At 39.9% G+C, this 16,301-nt stretch overlaps 1 protein-coding gene across 1 annotated transcript in view; it reads left to right on the top strand.

Moving 5' to 3' along the window:
- The first annotated feature begins 9,415 nt into the window (after nucleotides 1-9,415).
- TAC1 (tachykinin precursor 1) overlaps nucleotides 9,416-16,301 on the top strand; it is a 34,101-nt gene continuing 27,215 nt past the window's right edge. The window contains exons 1-3 of the mRNA XM_033935122.1: nucleotides 9,416-9,462; nucleotides 9,796-9,974; nucleotides 14,315-14,414. Of these exons, the coding sequence (XP_033791013.1) occupies nucleotides 9,864-9,974; nucleotides 14,315-14,414 (211 nt within the window). The 5' untranslated portion in view covers nucleotides 9,416-9,462; nucleotides 9,796-9,863. The remainder of the gene's footprint in view (nucleotides 9,463-9,795; nucleotides 9,975-14,314; nucleotides 14,415-16,301) is intronic.

Here is a 16,301-nt window from a genome sequence, read left to right on the forward strand (position 1 = left end):
AACATTAGATCAGTGTGTTTTTCTAGTGTTAGGTGTCTGTCAAGGGTAACCCCTAGTATTTTAATAGATTGATCAATTTCGTAATCTTTGCCATTCATGTGGATCTTGTTATCTTTTATCTGCTCGTTGGGAGAGGCTAGGAAAAATTTGGTTTTTTCTGTGTTCAGTTTGAGTTTGTAGGCCTTCATCCAGAGTTCTATTTGATTTAGGATATTGGATAGGTAAGTGATGAAACTCGGAGAAATATCGGATAATGGAAGTACAACGGTGATATCGTCAGCATAAATGTGGAAGGTGAGATTTAAGCTCTGTAATAGGTGTCCCAATGAGAATTAGGGATATCTTGAAAATCTGACTGGCTGGGGATCCCCCAGGATAGGTTTGGGAACCACTGCTCTGAGGTGTTGAGTTGAAAATACTCATCTCTTTTTAATTGAATTTCCTCAAGAAAGTTTGAATCTCCAAGCAATGCATTTTTGAATCTCCAAGCAATGCATTATTAAATCTCCAAACAGGTCTAGTAAAGTCTGCTTCATTAAACTGATATTCAATCCAAATGCCTGCATGATCTGTTAAAAGGATCAGATCTATGTTAGCCTGTGTAACCTGTTGAGTCAAATTATCTGAAACAAAAATGTAATCAGTTCTTGAAATGATTGATGAACATGAGAGCAAAAAGAAAATTCATGAACATTAAAATGAAAAACCCTCCATATAACGTTCAATCCACATGACTGAACCATATTGTCAAGACCTAGGGCTTCTTTTATCAAGGCGCGCTACGGGGGTTAGCGCATCGGACATTTCATCACACGCTAACCCCCTTGGCAAGCCAAAAAACTAATGCCTCGTCAATGGAGGCATTAGCAACTAGTGCAGCAGGTGGTTTAATGCATGGTATTCCGCACATTAAACCCCTACCGCGCTTTGATAAAAGGACCCCCTAGTGATTTTAGTTGTTTACTAGGTTGCTTATCTAATAATGGATCCATGACAGCATTGACATCTCCGACTACAATCAAATTAGATGTAGCCAGTGAGCGAATTAACTGTTGGAGGTTTTAAAAAACAAAACAAAACAAAAAAACAAACTTTGCCTGATTAGAATTAAGAATGTAAATATTAAGAAGCGTCAGAGCATCTTTTCCTGAACTTATATCAACTTGAAGCCATCTACCCATAGGGTCAGCTCTAGCATTACCAAATATAGCAAAGCATGTCTTATTAACCAGGATAGCCACACCAGCCTTTTTCCCCACTGCAGGTGTATAAAAACAATGTTTTACCCACCCCCTTCCAATTTTACAGATTCGCTTGATGATAAATGCGTTTCTTGTAAAAAGTAAACATCAGTCTGTTGCTGCTTCAAAAAATTAAGTATTTTTTCTGCTTAATAGGATGATTGAGTCCATTAACATTAAGAGAATACATTTTTAAAGGCATCTTCTTTGTTTTGCAATTAATTCCAAGTAAGCACCTTTCAATTCATAAAAAATTCTATTAAATAATCCCCAATACATATCCAGGACCCCAAAACACCCAAATCCCACCCTACCCCACCCTAATGAATAATTCATGTGAACTTGGATGCGTATCCACTAAACCCGCAAACCCCCCCCACCCTGCAACTGATAAAATCTCATCCATCATTTCTTTAAAAAATGCATTCAAGCTATAATTCCATCACAATTACCCCATTTTCATTTGTAATATACAGGAAAACATAAAGTAAACTAATAAATATATCAAATTAAATATTATAAATATCATTGTATCATTATATCATTGTAAACCTCCTTTAGAAGAATTACATATCCAGTTCATACTAAAATTTTGCTAAATAATAATAATCAGAAAAAAGAAAAAACATTTTTAAATACTTTTTTGAAAAGAGATATGGGAAGATATTGAAGCGGTTATCTATATTTATAAGCAACTATACAGAGGTGTTTTTTTTGCCAATGATTTAAATAGGAGCATTGTGATGTATCACTTATGACAGCCTTTTGGGTGCTTAGCTCCATATCTGAGGCTTTTTCCACCCCAACAAAATATATATAGTGATAGAAATAGGTTACCACGGATTAGTTAATAGTGAGTTTTGATTACTGGATCACTAGGTCATAATATTAATGATCTTAAGGTGGCCAAATAGGTGGAAAAGGTGACGGAAAAGCTAGAAGGATACTAGGGTACATAGGGAGAAGTGTGGCCTGTAGGAAAAAGGAGGTATTAATGCCCCTGATGACTCTGATGAGACCTAATTTAGAATATTGTGTACAATTCTGGAGACTGTTGCCCCTGCCTCCCAAATGATGCTTCCATAAAAAGGTAACTAAAATAGTCAGTGGTCTTTGTCATAAGACATTTAGGGACAGACTTAAAGATCTCAATATGTATACTTTGGAGGAAAGGTGGGAGAGGGGAGATATGATAGAGATGTTTAAATACCTACATGGCATACATGTGCATGAGGCGAGCCTCTTTCATTTGAAAGGAAGGTCTGGATGAAAGGGCATAGGAGTAATCTTAAAAAAATACTTTTGTACAGAAAGGGTGGTAGATGCATGGAGGTAGAGATGGTAGAGACAAAGACTGTGTCTGAATTCAAGAAAGGGTGGGATAGGCACGTGGGATCTCTTAGGGAGAGGAGGAGATAGTGGATGCTGTGGATGGGCAGATTGGCTGGGCCATTTTGGCCTTTATCTGCCATCATATTTCTATGATTTTCTCTTTCCACCTCTACTTGGTCTTCCTTCTTTCTCATCCTCCCAAATCATCTTTCTTTGTATGCTCATCTCACTCATTGTGGTTACTCCAAAAAGTAAAAGAAACTGGGTGAGATCCCTTTTAATTTCTTCCTCACTTGATTAACTCTAGGATCTAACCTCACAGGGCCTGGGTCCAGCTTATCAGCTTTTCCATTGTGTTTCTTACTATGGGCCTGATTTAGTAAGAACTGTGCTCCTCCTCACATTGGCCCTCTTTTACTAATCAGTGGTAGAGGTTTGTACTGCAGCTCGGGATGCTAAATGCTTAAATACTGCTCTGACATTCATATAAATTCTATGAGAAGCCTCTAAAACGGCTTAGTAAAAGAGGGGGGATTGTGTTTCTGAGGCAAGGGCCTAATAAAAAAAAAAAAGGCCCTCTGTAAGCTAGAAACAAGGAAGCAGAACATCTACAAAAAGAGTTAATTGTTAAATGCATGGTGAAAGGTCAAATACATGGACAGTATGTTTTTGTGGAAGAAAGAAGGAAGGAAGGAAGATTAATGACAGGAATTGTGGTAAGAGCACTCAGGCTGTACGTTACTATAAGGATTCATGCCTCTATTTATCTAATTGTTGCTTGTCATCAATCATATCAAGGCATTGTTGTAGCATTGTTAGGAAGCATAAAACGTTACAATTCAGAGCTTTAATTAACCTTTCACCTCAGAAATGTACAAATTATTTCTACAGTTTAAAAGTAAAAAAAACCTAGTACTGATTCTTGTACACTGTGTACCTGCTTCACTAACACATCATGTAAATAAGCATACCTGATTTGCTATTCGGACATAAAGAACATATCTTTAGGTTCTTGTTCATTCTTTTGTAAAGCTACAGAGATGAAGATAACAGCCAACTTGACAAACATTTTCTTTATGAAGCCTGAATGGCTTGTTTAATGAAATACACATGTGACCCCCCCCCCCCCTTTGAAGGGAGGGACACATATAACTTCTTCAAACAAGAAAGAGAGCAAATATGATTAAACATCTGTTTGTACAAACGTTATTCTCCTGTCCTTGATTTCCTTTTGTATCAAGCTAATGAAGGAAGCCTATTTTAAAACATGATAGGCAGTCCTTCACCACAGATAAACCAGTTATGGGCCCACATCCCATAAGGTGAATTGAGATCCATTTTAAAATATAGTGCCAGGTAATTTCTCACCTACAAAATAATTCCAAATGCCTTGTGATTTGTCACCCACCTAGAAAAGACACCCAATGAGTCTGGTGTTCCCTGTGGCTAATCACTCAACAAATTAGACTAGAGCAGTGGTTCCCAACCCTGTCCTGGAGGACCACCAGGCCAATCGGGTTTTCAGGCTAGCCCTAATGAATATGCATGGAGCAGATTTGCATGCCTCTCACTTCCATTATATGCAAATCTCTCTCATGCATATTCATTAGGGCTAACCTGAAAACCCGATTGGCCTGGTGGTCCTCCAGGACAGGGTTGGGAACCACTGGACTAGAGAATGACACGGAGACAAATTTTTCCCCATCCCCGCGGGAACATATTTTCCTGTCCCATCTCTGTGAGTTCTGTCCCTGCTCCTGCCCCACTCCTGCAAGCTCCGTCCTCATCTGCACAAGCCTCAAACACTTTAAAATCATAAGTGTTTGAGGCTTGTGCGGTTATGGCAGAACTTACAAGATTGGAGCAGAGACAGGGAAAGTGACAAAACTTGCAGGGATGGGACAGAGAAATTGAGTTCATGCGGGGCGGGGAAAAATATGTTCCTGTGTTATTCTCTAAATTAGACTTCCCAATCCCTCCCATCTCCTGGGGGAAGGGGGGGGGGGGAGATGAATGGTTAAACATAACCCTCATTGTAATTTTAGAATAAAAGTTTAACTGCCACTTCATTTAGGGAAGGATTAAGGCACAGGCAAACATGTGTCTAGGGCCCAAATATTTAAGAGGGACCCTCTCAGATGTGTGAATTCTGATTTTAAATCAACTGTTGGCATAAAGAAGAACTAAGGGAGTATCAGAACCCTTCCTTGTAAATTGCTATCTAATCAGCAAGTAGCATTTCTTACCTACTAATTCTTCCTCTTCCAGTTTTCATTTGCAGTCAGAACCACACAGAGGCCCTTTTGTTATAAATTTAAAATGTATTTTATATTTTGATAGAGAGGGGAGCCCAATCTGTGGTTGCCTAGGAAAGTGGTTCTTAAGCCTGTCAAGAGGGTCCTCTACAGAATATTCTAAAAGAATATCATTGAAATAGATTTGCATGCTGACTGCTTTTTCAATGTAAGAGTTTTATGCAGATTTATCTCATGTATATTCATTAGAGGTATCCTGAAAACCTGACTGATTGGTGGTTCTCTAAGACAGGTTTGAGAACCACTGGTATAGGGCAGGGGTAGCAATTCCGGTCCTCGAGAGCTGGAGCTAGGCCAGGTTTTCAGGATCTCCACCATGAATATGTATAAGATGGATTTGCATGCACTGCCTCCTTGAGATGCAAATCTATCTTATGCATATTTATTGTGGATATCCTGAAAACCTGACCTGGCTCCGGCTCGTGAGGACTGGATCCCTACCCCTGGTCTAGGGTAGGCAATTCTGGTCCTTGAGAGCCGGAGCCTAGCCAGGTTTTCAGGATATACACAATAAAATGCATGAGATAGATTTGCATTTCAAAAAGGCATATATATTCATTGTGGATATCCTGAGAACCTGACCTGACTCTGGCTCTCAAGACAAAAATTGCCTACCTCTTGTCTAGGGCAAATAAAAAGCTCAATTCTGCCCTGACCTCACTTTGCTGTCAGAAAGAGAGGAGGTGTCATAAGACGAGAGACAGAGATATTTTACTCCTCCTTTCTCAATGGTAAATCATACTTACAATAAATTAAAAACCATACTTAGCTTGTATAGAACTTCAGAATACCAACACTGTCTTCATATAGTATAACCCCAAACACTTTGTCAACAAGGTGAAGAAAGTATGGGTAAAGTACTTCTAGATTGCCTACGTAGGGGTGGAAGATTTCAAGTTGCTGGGGTAAGGAAGTGTGGTGTGATCTAATTTACTGGATCCCCCCACTCTTCCAACAGTCAAAGGGAGATGATACTACTCATCTGTGCTTGGGGATATTTCCTCCTCCACCCTCTCTCTCTTCTCAGCAGTCAGTGGAGGAATAAGGGGGTAAGCTACATCTGCTATTCTGTGAACTGGTTTTAAGAAAGGTTTGGACAATTTCCTGGAGGAAAAGTCCATAGTCTGTTATTGAGAAAGATACGGGGGAAGCCACTGCTTATCCTGTATTGGTAGCATGGAATGTTGCTACTCCTTGGGTTTTGGCCAGGTAATAGTGACCTGGACTGGCCACCTTGAAAATGGGCTACTGGGCTTGAAGGATCATTGATCTGACCCAGTAAGGCTATTCTTATGTTCATATGTTCATTTTGTTATTATACCCAACCCTTCGTCTTTCCTAGTCACCCTTGATTTAACTTTGACTGGAAGAGATGCCACTTGAGAAAGCAGGAGGGATGAGAACCTTCCCCTTGAAGATGAGTGACAGGGGAATCCTAGCAACATTCCTGACTTTGGAGGCACTCCCTGTACTTGAGGGATTCTCTTGTGGCCCACTCCCCTCACTCTCTAGTGTTGTAGGCCTACCTTCTTCTCCACAGGATTTTTCAAAGGTCACAAAGTCTGAATGGCTTGCTGCCCTTATGCTCTGAGTCAAATGATGTTTTATCCCTGAGATTGGTTATTTGGTGAGGGCAGAAGAAATCTCATTTGTTTTCCCTGCAGAGTCTATCTGTCCTATGGGGAATGCAGTTGGAGAATGACTAATCAATCTTATAGTAATAATGGAAACTGAAGATCCCAATGTGAATCCATGACATAAAAACATCTCTCATAAGTAGCTGTTCCGTTGACTGCATGGTCAATGCAAGTTTCTCCAGGACTTGGAGGTCTTTGAAGGCAGGACCGAATGAGGTGAGTGCTCAGGAAGTCCCTTTCAGATCAATGTCTGGTGGATCTGTCTGGCTTATGGCACCTAAGGCACACTATTTTTTGTGTCCCCTGCCATGGCCTAGACAGCACCTTACTTTATTGGTGAAATACAAAAATTCTCAAATGACTCAAAATATACATAGAACCATTCATGTCTCCTGCTGGCTCTCTGGCAGCTGAATCATTACTCAACTTTGGTAGGACATTTTCTAGTACTCTTTGTGATCCAGGGAGACTGGGGTCACTTTTGATCTCATTTTCTCCAGGGCAATCAGGTGCAGCCTCAAAATTGTTCCACGATGTAGAGTGACAGATTCTCTGGCTCAGTTAGTGGATCTGAGGAAATATTTTTTTACGGAAAGGAACAGTCTCCTGGAAGAGGTGATGGAAACAGAGACTGTGTCTGAATTCAAGAGGACCTGGGATAGGCATATGGGATCTCTCAGAGAGAAAAAGAGATAATGGTTATTGTGGATGGGCAGACTAGATGGGCCATTTGGCCTTTATGTGCTATCATGTTTCTATGTTACCCCTACTTCTATCCCTTTCTCCAGTTCTTTGGTTGATGGAAGACAAACCAGAAGCAAACAGCCTTGGCCCTGCTTGCTGAGACAATAGCCTGTGGCCCCGCTAGTCTTGCCATGGGAGAAAGACATTCATGGATATTCCAGCCCATCAACATAGGGCAACTTACCTCAAGATGTTTAAACTATGTTTTTCATCATTAGCATGGATCATGCTACCATTTCTTAAGGAATCTCTTGGGGGTCACTTTCCCAACCACTGCCTTTACCATATGAGATGATAATTTGATGCAACTTGCTGCCTCTATTTCTAGCACTGCTATAGGACTATATACTATGGGGCTCATAATAATAATTTAAAAAATATCCAAAAAGTAGCCTAAGTCGGTACTTGGACGATCAAAAAGATAGATCATCCAAGTACTGATAATCAAAACTGGTTTTAGACGTATCTAAAACCATCTTAGGCCTTTTCACTGCCTCTGTACGCCCAGAATGAAAATGGGCATTTTTGGAGGAGTGGATAGGGCGGGAGGTGGGCCGATCTAGACTTAGTCATCTGGCAGCCGTCACCTAAAAACTTTGACAGGTTGCCAGACAGAACTTATACGTCTTCATTTAGACCAAGTCAAAACAGGTATAAGTTCTAAATCAGGCCGCTGAGCTGATCGCAGCTTCTTCGATCAGCTCAGCAGCCCAGGCAACCCATCCTCCCCACACCGGTAATGATCTCAGCAGGAGAGATGTCTAATCTCTCATCCTGCGATCCCCCCAAACCTCCCGGCAGAAGGGTGCCCAATCCCTGCTGCCGGACATCCCCTCCCCCCTTTCGTTCTGCCTGCGTACCCCCCCCGATCCTCCCCCCCCCCACCTGATAGCTTGAAAGTCACAGCAGGAAGTTGGACTGTCTTAGTATTTCCCCTTTGAATCACCCATCTTCTCTCTCTAAGGCATAGCAGGTGAGCAAAGGCTAAGTTCCCAAACGGAAAGGATGAAAATTAAACTACACCAGTAGAACATCATGAAAACCAGGGAAAAGTCACAAACCAGAAAAATATAGGGAAGAACTCTAGGGAAACAGCAATCTGAAGAAGAGAGCAGAGCTCTTGAAAACTTGCCGCAAATGTATGATGCCGATCTGTTAGAAGATTATCACTTACAGTATGTCTCCTTTACTGACCCTTATTTCTGCCTACCCAAATGGACAACCACACAACTGTAAGAAAATGTGTCAATGAAAGAAATCCTGATTCAGTTGTTGAGATTTTTTTTTACAGAGCTTGGCCACATGTTGAAAAGGCAATGCCAAATTCTATTGCAAGATTATGGGCTCCTTTTACAAAGGTGCGCTAGCGTTTTTAGTGCACGCTACTCGAAAAACTACCACCTGCTCAAGAGGAGGCAGTAGTGGCTAGTGCGTGCGGCATTTTAGCGTGCGCTATTCCGCGCGTTAAGGCCCTAACGCATCTTTGTAAAAGGAGCCCTATGTCTTTGACAACCATGGACCAAGACTATTAAACCGTGCTGTAATTCATATAAAATTAACTTTTTATTGCTATCGGTGCATTGCGGCATAAGCTTATGCTTGTTTGTATCCAGAAAGCATGAGGCTGAGCATAGAATACTGCCATATGGCTACCTGAAATCTATAGGTGAGTCATTGCGCAGTTCTGATGAGTAAATCTGGTGTCACAGTGCCATGGTGTTTTCCAGATAGAGCTACATCACGAGGAATCTGATTGCCAGCGATTGGACTACAGTGCATAGACCACAAAATTGCGTCAGTTGAGTCCCAATCACATCCAGTTTGTCATGGATGCCAACAGGTCACAGCTGAAAAGACATCTCATTTGAGTAATCAGATACACACAAAGGAAGTAAGAAAGGAAACAGTGATGGGTAGAAAGACTCTCAAAAACCCCCCGAGTGACTGAATATTGATCGTAAGGTACTGATGGGAAAGACGTCATAGAGTTCCCTACTTCAAATATGATAAGTAAACTTGAGGGCAGCAATTAGATTTAGGATAATGAAGATCCCTTGGACCTGCCCATCTCTACCTATATAAAATGGAGAGTTCTCAGGAGTGTATTCAGAGAAACTCATGCAGCCACTGAGAGAGTGTGAGAGACAGAGAGGCAGAAAGTGGAGCGTTCTTTCACATTCAAATTGAATTACAGTAAGTGCACAGATTCAAGGCTCTGAGGCTGCTTGTAAAAAAAGAAAAGAAAAAAAAAAGAAAGATGCTTTTTGTAGAATGCTGAGGAGCAGGGGGAGCATTTTCTTTGTCTCTGTTGTTCTGTAGTCTGCTCTTTGGTAGGGTTGCTGTTACTGGATTAGTCGCAACTCTTGGGATGGGATGCCTCTGTGCCCTCTCTGGTTAGAAGAGGAGTTTAAGTCCCTCCTTTCCTTTTTAATGTTTTAGCGTCTCCTTCTGCCACTTGGGCTACTGCAGAGGCATTTCTCTTTCGGTCTTTCCTTCCTTCACCTTTCCTCTGCTTCTCCCTGTGAGGATCAGCACAGCTCCCTTTGCTGCAGGGCTTCCAGCACGTCCTGACTGAAGAGGAAGAGAAGTAGACGATGAAAATGTTCCTCGCCGTCGCTGTGCTTGTCCTGGTTTCAGCACAAGTGTTTGCAGAAGAAATTGGATACAGCGAGGAGAGCAACTGGCCTTACAGTGATCAGATCCAGGTGAGAACAGAAATACTTGATAAGGTGTAGAAGTGCACTGCCCCCTGTATGCTAGAAATTTGTAATATGAGGAGAGGTTTATGTGTTTCTTAGGCAATAATCATACAATTGTTATGCTGGGAAAAAAGGGCATTCTTCTAGTTTAAACATATTGTAAAAACTATGGCTAGTAGTGAATGAATGAATATTTATAGCGGCAAAAGGTTGCCAAGTTGGACGTATCAGTTTCTTTTAAAAAACTTTTTTTATTTCGTTCAAAGTATGTTTGAAATTTTATATATCGATGGACTCTAACTTTGGACAATGATAAAAATGATATAAAAGAAATTTTTGCTATAGCAAGAAAACAGCACAAACTGGAGAAAAGTTTTGTTGCTTTAGAACAGATAAACCTGAAAAAGTTTTCTAAGAACTACAGATTCATATCAAGAGGTCCCGTCTAACGGAGGTTTAAACAATAGTGCAGAGGTCCCTATAATGTCATTGCAAATATAATATGACCGTAAACGTTGTCTAAAATGACATTTGATAATCAATACTGTAACTAAATCTCATGCTTCATGGTTAAACAGATCAAATTTTAAAAAAATGATCTTGATTTCTAATTTGAAATCAAGCTGTGGGTTGAAATGGATTTTGAGATGTCAGCTCTAACCCTACAATAAATGCTTTTAAGACAGCAGAAAACATCAGTTGTAATACATATTTGAGTTTCTCTTGGAACGTGTTTAACAAAAAAAATGCACAACAAATGTCTACATCTTCAAAGAGGGTTAGCTGAAAGAACATCTATTGTTTGTAGTTAGGACATAAATGGATTAAAAAAAAAAAGTGAGTTCCAGTGATCTTACATCACACCAGGAGCTCTTTCTCACAAAACTGAAAGTGTTCAGCATGAGGATAGAAGGAAAGAATTCCTCAGAAAGAGTTGGGGTGGGGGTGAGGGAGGATGGAGAAGGAGAGGAGTGGACAAAAGTAATATTACCTTTATACTCCTTTGCTCTCTGCAAATTCAGCACTAAACTTAGCAGCAGCAAAAGTCTCAGTTTGGTTGTACAGAAGATACTGTATAGCAGAAGAAAGTATAATTGGAGCAGTGACTACAGGCTGCACTGTTTAATGAGGGAGTCAGTGCCAAGGGGTTCTGATAAGTACTGCTTTCTGTCAGTAGCTCCCTACTGAGCAGCAGTTAAAAAAGACAGACTCCCTGGTTACCAAGGTGCTTGTTCCCATTGTCAGTCTAAATTCCCATATAACACAGCAGACACCTACCCACAGTAATCAATCTATGTACCTAAAAAATGGCTAAAATCACATATAGGCAGTGCAGACTGAGTGAAATACTAAGCATACATTTATATTCATTCAGAGTGTCTAATTTAAAAAGAAGCAGATTCCTTTATTTTGCTTGTATGCTTTTCTGGTAAAGTATATGTATAAAGCAGGGAATCTTGTGGATAAAACATTAAATTATGGTTTTGTCTACTCTTGAAATAGGAAAGCCGGGCACACTGAAAAAAAAATCAAATGGAATCATAATGAAATGCATTAGCTATATACATTTTCTAATGTTTCATTTCAAATAAGAACCTACTTCAAGGTGATAAAGGTTTATTAAGAGAGAAGCATTGAATCTTTGCAGTGTGAAACATATTTCATTAATTTTTTCATCTGGATTTTTGGAGTAGCTGTATGTATTTTAACCCAGGGAATTATGGGTTTAGCATTTTAGGAGCATCTTGATATTTTTTTAAATGTCTAAACTTTATAACATGTTACCATGACATCCATACATAATCTGGAACCTAGTCAGGGCATCTGGAAGTTACTTACTCCCAAGCAGTGCAGTGCAGTCCCAACCTATCCACAACCAAGGGTATATAGGATGCTAGAGCAGACAAATTTCAGAGGATTATGCTATGAGTATGGATGGACATGTGATATATGTGAGCTACTTTGATTACTTGGATAAAATTCAATCACCAAATGGGCATTTGGCAGCTCAACATCATTACCATTATTAAATTTCATTAAGCATTCTCATTGTTCAAAATGCTCTACAAATCTGAAAAAATAGGCTGGGTTAGGCAGTGGATCATAAAGTATAAGCCAGTTTCTTTCTGACCTCTCCCTTGTTTGTTTGATGCCTATGAAAACATATCACAGCGAAATCTGGCTTAACTTATAGTGAAATTTTATCAATATTCCAATACATATCATAGAGTGACTTCACATTAATATTTTATTTTAGACTTAGGAGTATTATCATTTCTCCAATATTTCTTCAACAAACTACTTTGAGCAGAAGCTTGATATCATTCAGTATAATATTAAGTAGACTTTGAAGGAGGGTAATATTATATTGAATGATATCAAGCTTCTGCTCAAAGTAGTTTGTTGAAGAGATATTGGAGAAATGATAATACTCTATGAAAATATACCAGCACCTGTTAGCAGCAATCATTTCTGAAGGGTCCATCTTCTTCCCTGGCTTGACCTGAAAGGATTGCTTTTGAAGCCGTCATTCAGAGCTTTAGAAATACTACATGCAAAAGTGGGAGCTGGACAGTTTCCAGACATCATTAATAAAAGTGGAAGGAGGTTGCCAGATGGGTGTGGCTCTCGCTAGTGCCATACATTCCTTTTTGCATGCTGCAGTACTGTTGGCCACATTATGGTCAGCGTTGATAGTCATGGTTTGGTTTCCGAGTTACAAAGGACTAGAGAGGCACAATGGAAGGAAATGCACCAGAAAACGCAGTACTGCCCAAATTCATTGGAACCCGAGCGTTCGGAATAGTCGTTGACTCCATGCTGTGTTTTCCATACGTGCAGCTGTTCACTTTAACATTCTCAATGGGCTCTATTGCCACCATGCTAAATACATACTATTGCACGCTAGTGGACTATGTCAGAGATGACAAGATTCTGGAATTCTGCACTGCTTAAATGTTTCAAGGTCTCACCTGAAAAATCTATATTTCTCCTGGATTTTCTCAATACAACTACTAAAATGCTTAGAACAAAACACAGTCTTAAAAGCATTTAAAACAACTAGATCTCTGGAATTCTTACAGAGTCTGAATGTTTCATTAACTAATGGAAAGCTGATTTATTTTTTTTTTATTTTAATATCATGGTTTTGGTAGTAGAATAAATAGTCCCAGAAAGATTAATCTTTAAAAATAAATGTTAAAAAGTTATGATAGATATAGGTTGATCCCAGATGCTAAAGAGTGGAATACCAAATAAACAGAGAATGCTAGAAGTATGTGAACAGGTCAAAAAGTTGCACTTATTTTTGGCTTTAAAATGAATAAAGATATATACAAAACAAAAAAAGTTCAGAAAGATCCTTTTTTTCTGCAATGCTGCCTCTGGCTGCCACATAGGCAACATGTTGACATTTGTACGTTTGTTGCTGTGGAGTTTCCCACTGCTGCTCACCAGCACGTCTTTTGCTGTTTCTAAACTACCTTCAGAGACAAACCAGTCAACAAAAGAGGAAAACATCCAGGTTTTTGTGGTATGCAGTCTCATTTCTCATAGATTGAACTTATTTACATGAGATAATACTGCCGCCAAGAAATATTTTTCTCCTGTGTTATCTATATGGAATCTTATCTATGTTTGAAATTTGGGGCTCCTTTTATGAAGGTGCACTAAGGCCTTAACGTGTGGAATAGCGCGTGCTAAATTGCCGCGTGCACTAGCCGCTATCATCTCCTTTTGAGCAGGTGGTAGATTTTCGACTAGCATGCGCTATAGCGCGTGCTAATCCGGTGCAGTGCGCTAAAACCGCAAGTGCACCTTCGTAAAAGGAGCCCTTTGTTTCTACAGCATACATAGAAAAAATTATATACCTGATAATGAGTTATGATATCATCTAGGACTCCTGACCTTATAGGTCCTTGTTATAACTCAAGAAAATTAAGGTATGCAAATAAAAAGATAGAATTATCCAACAATTCTCACCTTATAGTAGTTTATGCAAAAATCACCAAGTGGGGAATGTGTGGCACTGCTCCTTATGACCTTGGGCAAGTCACTTAATCCCCCACTGCCCCAGGTACATTAGACAGAATATGAGCCCACCAGGACAGATGGGAAAAAATGCCTGAATGTAAACCACTTAGGTTATAAGTGGTGTATAAATACTAAAAATAAATGAACTTATTTATTCTAGCTAGCCAGAAGCTTCTTTGATAGAATAGAAAAATGCAGGAACAGAAGCTTAAGAGGAATATGAAAGTGACCTAAAAACAAGACTATTATTCAAATTACAAAAACTGAGACTTTTTTAAACCTTTTTTTTTTACAATGTCTACTCATAATTTCAGGATGAGCTACAAGGACCGTTATTTGAAAACCTTCTTCAGAGAATTGCTAGAAAACCCAGACCTGATCAGTTTTTTGGCTTAATGGGAAAGAGAAACACTGGTGAGACTGAATTAAATATATTTAAAAGAATGCTTTATTATTGAATGACACAATATCCAAAGTGTATGATTGTATCCAATAGTCCCTTGATATCATGTTAAATATGAAGTAGATATTCAGAATGGTGCAAGTGGGCAGGAGAGCCTCTTACTCAGTTATATAGCACTGAGCTGGCTTTTCCAGGATTTTCTATGGCATATAACCAGATAGTAAACACTCTCAATGAAAATTAGTAACCCTACTCAAACTCATATACTGGGCCAACAGTGAAACTAAGGAGTAAAATCTGCTCAATAGTAGAGATGAAGACATAATTTCTCAAGTGCCCAAGGTCAGCAGCCAGAACATGGTTGTTGAGCCAGTAACTGGGCTATCATCGAATATTGTCTTATTTTCTCTATGAGCCTTTTTTTGTTTTCTTATATATATTTTATACTGTTGTTTGTTTTATAGTAACTTTATTTTTACACTAGTTATTATGCTGTAAACGTGTGGTACTTAGCTCGGGTTTATGGAAACGCCCGGCAAACTTCCCACACCCGGCTCATAGGAAAAATACCATTCAAACAACTAATCCGAAAAGGTCAGGTTAATATAAGCTAAGTAATTTATTCAGAAGTCAACGGTATGCCACAAGTAGTGATGCAATACTTTCCCTGTGTCTAGTTGAATTTGCTGCCTTTCATGACTTCCAACTCTTTCATCAGTCTAAAAACACCTCTTGTTTATTTTTAAAGTATGTACAAAACCTTCCCAAGTTGATGCAAAGTGCTAAAACAAGCATTCATATTATACAAGAAAACGGAAGTTCCAAAAGAAGCCACCCATTTCATTTTCAGCTTCTTCTAGGCACAACAATTCACTTCTGCGTTCAGTTTATTTTAAAAAGCATCATAAGAGTTACTTCCTGGTTTCCAAAATGGCATTCAGCCCCCATTAGTGGAGACATCCAGTTCATTAAGGGCTGTTAACTTTATTGGGACACTTATCTGCATGCTGGACTGAATATCACTGGTGCCAGATAAGTTCCAGCAACCGGCCATAACCTGGATATTGATTGCCAGTGCCCAGATTAGGCCTAACACTGAATATCCAGATCTAATGTTGCCGGTGGAGGCCAGCATGTCAGGAATTGCTGAACACTGCTGGCTCAGTATTGATCCAAATGTTAATTACACATCTTATGTAAGGGAGCGATATTATGAAACCTTTTCCATGGATAAAGCATGCTTTACATTTAGAAAATGTCTCTTATAAAATTGTACAGGGGGTCTATACATGCATACATGTCTGTATACTAACAGAGTACATGTACTTGTGTTAACATTCCCAAGGACAGAATTATAATAAGCATGCACTCTTTATAAAATACATGTGCACATTCAGAGTAGATGCATGCATTTAGGCCTGCCTCAGAGTGGATATTACTTGGAGGATTATTGTATTACCATATATTCGAATATATACCAATTTGAATATAAACCGAGGTAACCTTTCCCCCCCCTCCAAAAAAGGAGGAAAAAAGGTGACTGGAATATAAACTAGGGGGGGCTCTGCACCCTGTTCCCCCTCCCTCGCTGCTCTGCCAGGCTCTGCATCCATCCTCACTACCTCCCTGCCATAGTCTGTCCCCTGTCCCCCCTCCCTCCTGATTACTTGCAGGCCTCCACAGGGCCTGCCGTGAGACCTAGTGGTCCAGCGGTGACCGGGACAGCAGGGATCCTTCCTGCCACCTGGCCCAGCCAATTCTAAGAATTTTTACCTCCCTCCCACCTCCTCCGCATACCTTTAGTATCCCTGGTGGTTCAGCAGTGAATCACGGCAGGAGCAACCTTCCTTCACTCCTGCCTGTGCAGAGCCGCTAGCTGATTGGCTGCTGCGAGTTCT

This window comes from Geotrypetes seraphini, chromosome 2, assembly GCF_902459505.1.
Source record: "Geotrypetes seraphini chromosome 2, aGeoSer1.1, whole genome shotgun sequence".
Lineage (NCBI taxonomy): Eukaryota > Metazoa > Chordata > Amphibia > Gymnophiona > Dermophiidae > Geotrypetes > Geotrypetes seraphini.